General features: G+C 41.0%; 1 protein-coding gene across 1 annotated transcript; it reads right to left on the bottom strand.

Moving 5' to 3' along the window:
- Positions 1-600: 600 nt before the first annotated feature.
- Positions 601-4,553, bottom strand: LOC147621065 (uncharacterized). The gene is made up of 10 exons (XM_086823738.1): positions 3,486-4,553; positions 3,184-3,380; positions 2,943-3,148; positions 2,354-2,832; positions 1,856-2,259; positions 1,488-1,748; positions 1,114-1,367; positions 945-1,019; positions 763-844; positions 601-620 (listed from the first exon to the last, which is right to left on the bottom strand). The coding sequence occupies exons 1-10, from the start codon at positions 4,145-4,147 to the stop codon at positions 601-603; spliced, it is 2,640 nt and encodes an 879-aa protein (XP_086679864.1). The 5' UTR covers positions 4,148-4,553.
- Between the last annotated feature and the right edge of the window lie 1,000 nt (positions 4,554-5,553).

Raw genomic sequence — 5,553 nt, forward strand, 5'->3', positions numbered from 1 at the left:
TACCAAGCAATAAGACCTATGTATGTGTGTGTATGTATGTGTAGTGTGCATGCATATGTGTGTGTATATATGTGTGTGAGTCTTTTAATTCACTTTTATATGTGCGCACAAAAATGACCAAAATAGCATAATTAAAACATAATATTAAAATCACTTGTAGCAAAGATGTCCAAAACTTAAGGCAATACACGTAATTCATGGAAGGGAAAAAAAAACCCTATTATTGCAGTTATTCTGAAATAGCAATGTCATCTACAAAATAACATTTTGGTCTCTTCTTAGATTGCCGAGTAGTGTGATCATAACGAGTGTCTGCCTCCATCTCTCTTGCCATGCTCTCTGCATAAGAAGGCAAACAACTACAAAATGGTCAACAAACATTGAACCTTATCATCTGAATATTTCAAAATTCCATGGTGCTTTCAAAGCATAGAGATACTCACTAGTCCAGTGGAACATCTGTGATTGCCAAACTCTCCTCATCATCCCCAAGCAAATCTCCAAACCCACCACCCAAGTCAGCAGTTCCAGTGCTGACTTTATAGTAATTATCTACAAATGGCATCAAATGACTGGTACATATCTCATCATCTCTCTCAATCACCATGCACAATTGTGCACTGTGCATAGCAGCTCTCATAACAGAGCCAGTCCCACCTCCCATCTCAAGCACTGAGCCTAAATGTGGACATAAGGCCTCCATGAAGAACAACATCAGGGGGACACTCTTTTCAAGTGGGCCCCTCCAACCTCCACTCTTACCATCACGCTTAGCCCTTGCAGATGAAGGCAAGCAATGGACCAAGACCTCTTTGGAGAAGTCTAAGTCCAACGCTTGTCCTACCTACAAAAAAGAAAAAGAAGCAAACACAACTAAATTATCCATTCAAGGAATGCACAACACAATAGCACAAACCGCACAAACCTTACACTTTATAACTTACCTTTTGAGCATTCAAAAGGTTAACAACTGGTTTTTGGCCAGCCTTATGGAAGGCCACCACATGCAGCAATGTCATCTACATGTAAATACAATAATGAGAGAGAGTATTATTTTCAACAACTTGCAAGCTACTTAATAAACATCAATATAAATGTACATGGTAGCATTACCTTTGTAGACACTCCTAGTCTTGTTTCATAGCTGTAAGGCTCTGAAGAGTTTAAAGCCCAACGAAATCCGGCAACCATGCGTGTCCTAGTAGCAACTCGCTCCACAAGAGAAAGGTGAGTAGGACTAGTGATAACCAAAACCCAACCCAAGTCATCCATCACAGCATTGGCCACCACCAAAGAACTCTTTATATGATCCTCACTAATTTGATTCCAATAAGGAATCCCATCATCACAGCCTGCAACTGGAGTTCCTGAGAAAAGACAATCCAAGAAAACAAGCCAAAATAGAAAGCAAGTTTCAAAAAATGTTACAAATAAGAGGTGTGCCAAGAGAGAGGTTCCATTGGAAAAGGGGGCAGGTCTTTACAAACCTGTTGGCAAATCAATGACAGTGAAGTCAATGCTCCAACTACATGGCTTGCCTCCTCTGAATTTTTGTTGTAGGGAGTGACTCATGAAAAATTGTCTCATGACTTCAAAGCCCTCCTTGAAATTATGCTCTAGCAACTCTTTTCCCAACTGAATATAGTCATATGTCCATACATTCACTTGACTTCTCACACCAAGCCTCTCTTGCTCACGAAAAGCAGTCAATGAAACAAACCCCGATGGATTTGCACCACTTCTTGGAACTACATGATCAAGCACTATATGATCCAGAAAACCAAAAAATGCATCCATTTAAAGAGTACACATTTGTAACATTATATGCAATCCTACATCAATATAGTAAACTTACCTTGACTCTCATTCACAGGCTTATTTGGTGGTCGTCCCCCCTTATTTGAGGCTTGAATTTGTTCCTGTAGGTCCTTTTCCTTCAAGGCTCGCAATTCTTCATCGATCCTTTTCTTCTCCTCCTCATTAACAGAACCTGAAGAACCAGAGTCAGACATGCACTCCCCCTTCAAATGCCGCAAGTATATCTCTTTGTCCTCTTCCAAACATTCCCCCCTCTTCATGTCCAGCCACCAAGGGCACTTCTTCCTCTCCCACTCAGTTATCATCAAAGCCCCACCTGTCTGGTTGTTTTCTCTAAAGATAGAACATGAGTACATGCTGAATGTAGAATCCACTGTCCATGCCTTACAAACATGAGGCAAGAAAGGCATTTTCTTCGTAGAGATAAGCATCAGCAAATATCTAAACCCAAGCAAAAAAACAAACTTTTAGAAAAGCATAATATTACAATATTTCTAAACAGCAATACCACTAAACTTGATATCTTATTTCTCACCTGTAGACCAAACGTCTAGAAGCATTTTTTAAGTCAACATGTTTTGCTGCTGGCGTTGCCACATTCATCTCTCTCTCAAATGAATAAAACAATACAGCTCGATACCTCCCAACAATGTCCATGAAGTATGTTTCCAAACTTGGCTCTTGAGGCAATGTCAGTTTCTCCTTGCCGATATTAGAATCCACCACCTGTTTTACCAATCTGGCTGCATCCTCTAGCAATTGGTCCATCCACACCTCCTTGGCCAACCATGAAATGTATTGATGGTCTCCAAGAGGCATCCCATAAGATTGCTTTACATTGTCATCTTGTCCTAGAAGCTTTAGCATTGAGCATTTAAGAATTGGAGAACATGCTGCTGAGGATAGTGCATATAATTTCTCCAAACTAATTTTATATTGGGGCTCTTCAAAGGGAAGCTTCCACAATATCTCAAACCATTCTTTGCCATTTGATGGATTAACCACCGAAAGCATCTAAGACATAAAAGCAATATCCTTTTACACAAAAGCTTAAATAGCCAGTCATTCCTTTAAAACTCAAAAGAAAGGTATCCAAAAATACATGAAAGTGAATATCAACAAACCCTTATCATTTTTCTATTGTAAGTCTTGATAACATTCTTCTTTGCCTTTGTCACCTCCACATCTCTATCCTCTTTGGAAAGTCCTGGATTGATCTTCTTGCATGCTACCTCAAATGCTGTGTCCCATTTTCCCTGCAATAAAAAATGAAAAACCCAAAAAACAACAAAAAGTAAAAAAAAAAGAATCATAGAATGAATTGAAACCACTTTCTCAAAAGAAAACCTACTGCAAAAACCATGCGGCCTAGTATTGACTGGGTCAAGGGATACCACACCCTTTTTCCCATGCTTGCCTCTCTTGCTCTCACGGAGGCAATGTGATTCTTTTCCGCTTCAGTGAAACTCTCCATGAGAGGTGTCTCATCCAATGCACAAAGGGTACTTGTGTGATAGAGATAATCCTTCAGATTTGTAATAACAATGGCCTCTTCATGCATCCTAAATAAAGATTGACAATAGTCAATACTAACAAATCCTAGTGCAAAAATACAAATTGAAAAGAAATTCATTCATTATATAGAGAGATATGGGAGAGAATCTTACAAGTTAATTCTCTGTAGAGTAGCCACAAGAACCTGCTCATCTTTTTCATTTGGTACAATGAACTCAGCTTGAACTCTGATATGCTTTCCCTTGTTATTTGCAAAACTCTCATTGATACACTCCATCCAAGCTGCAGTCCTGTGATTACCCTCCCATACAAAAAACATTTTCCCCCTCAACATAGACCACTCTTCCTTAGATTCAAGCTCCTCCTCAAACTCAGCATTGATAGCCTGCCAATGCCTATCCCAAGTACTTGTTATTGTTTCATCAACATCCAAGGTAGACCCATCAGGCAAATTAGTTGACAGAATCAAGCTACCCTTCATTGCCATATAGCCCTCTTTTTCCAAAACTGACTTTAATCTGGACAAATCACGTCTAAGCTCTCTAACCCTTTCATTTATCCTGCACCTGCAAAGGGGAATCCTAGGTGCTAGAATTCCAGGATTAAGAGCCAACCTAGACAAAAAGTCAGAACCATCTGCCTTAGAGATTGCTTGAGGAATCAGCTCGTCAGGTGTATCATCCTTATCTTTTGAATCATCTTGTGTAGCTGCAACATGAACTAGTTCTTTACTAGTAGCCAGATTTGTGTCTTCAACCATTTGTTCATCCTCTTGTTTATCTTCAAGATGCTCCATGCTCTCAGTAGGCTCCATGGTTGATTTCTTGGTACTAGCATTAGATGCTGCAAGAGTTTTTCTCTTTCTAGTCTTCACTGCCTGCAAGAATATATATATATATATGATAGAGAGAAAATATTGGGTTTTTCAATTACATGCCATTTAAAGAAGCCAAAAGTCTCTTTGCAAAAACACATACACCCATGCCTGTTATAAAAGAAAGCCACAAGGGCAATAACTTTGCAATGACCACAAGGGCTGTAACAATCTACATCCAAAAAGCTCTAGGATAGGCAGAGCATAAGCACACAAAGGGACACTTTCGCCATAGCAATCTACATCTCTACATGACTACATGCAATGTTGTTTCTTGATTGGAGCAGCCTTTATGGTTTTTGGCCAGCCTTATGGAAGGCCACCACATGCAGTAATGTTTCTTGTTTGGAGCTATATCTTTTGGAGAAAGTGTGCAACGTTGCTCCCTCCTGCTAGTTTCGCCAGCGAACTATGTCTTCCACACCTCTTCTTTGTCTCCACACTAGCAATGCACATCAGTAAGATGTTGTCAACCTCATCCACGAAATCCCCTGCTCCTTGAGCTACTTGGGGGAGGACAAGCTTGTGCCAGGGGACATTGTGGAGCAGGTTCATGTGGGCAGTGTGACCCTGACTGCTCCCTTTACAGGGGGGAAAGCAGGGCTCCAACTCGAGCTCCGCCGGCTTTACAAGGTTGGGGACACCCATGCCCAGGTGAAGGTCAGACGGCTCAACAACAAGCATGTCAAGATGCAGGTCTCCATTGTCCCCCACGACTCTGGCATGATGAGAAAGCAGTATGCTCTCAGAGCAAGCAATGATGCCAATCAGGTGGTCACCTTCATTGACTCCACTGAGGCTGAGAGTCTCTTGATCCAAGGTAAGCATGTTTTCTCCCCTCCAAAAGAGCGTTTTAGGGTAAGCATGCATAATTATATACATTCATACCTAGTGCATGCATTCAAATATGCACATACATGAGGCTAAGGGTCGCTTGATCCAATTGTTTCAGGTGTAGGCATACATAACTACACAAGTGCATTAATACATACACAATACATAAGGCTGAGAGTCTCATGTATGTACATACACATACGTACAAGCATATGGAGGGACTGCAAACTGAACCACACACTGATTGAGTAGGAAGAAGATTGATGCAATGTTGTTCCCTCCTGCTAGTTTCGCCAGCGAACTATGCAGGAGGAGCATTGGAAGTTCTCTCAAGCCACATTATCCGCAAGCTGTTAACATCATGCGCATGCAACAGCTCCTCGCAAGCAACATCATCCCTCCTGCTAGTTTCGCCAGCGAACTATGCAGGAGGGACCATTTAAGAGTGAACATTCAAGAGGAAAAATGCACCTCTTTTCTTTTTGGAGCCATTCTTGGCGTAGGTCGTGGAT

The sequence above is a fragment of the Cibotium barometz genome, chromosome 30, assembly GCF_041138505.1.
Source record: "Cibotium barometz isolate CiBa-2024 chromosome 30, ASM4113850v1, whole genome shotgun sequence".
NCBI classification, from domain to species: Eukaryota; Viridiplantae; Streptophyta; class Polypodiopsida; order Cyatheales; family Cibotiaceae; genus Cibotium; species Cibotium barometz.

Excerpts from the sequence above, each read along its gene's own strand:
- LOC147621065 (XM_086823738.1), bottom strand. The coding sequence starts at position 4,147 with ATGGAGCCTACTGAGAGCATGGAGCATCTTGAAGATAAACAAGAGGAT. Across the intron at positions 3,149-3,183 it reads GACCCAGTCAATACTAGGCC|TGGTTTCAATTCATTCTATG; the intron begins GCATGGTTTTTG and ends CTTTTGAGAAAG. Across the intron at positions 2,833-2,942 it reads ACAATAGAAAAATGATAAGG|ATGCTTTCGGTGGTTAATCC; the intron begins GTTTGTTGATAT and ends TTTATGTCTTAG.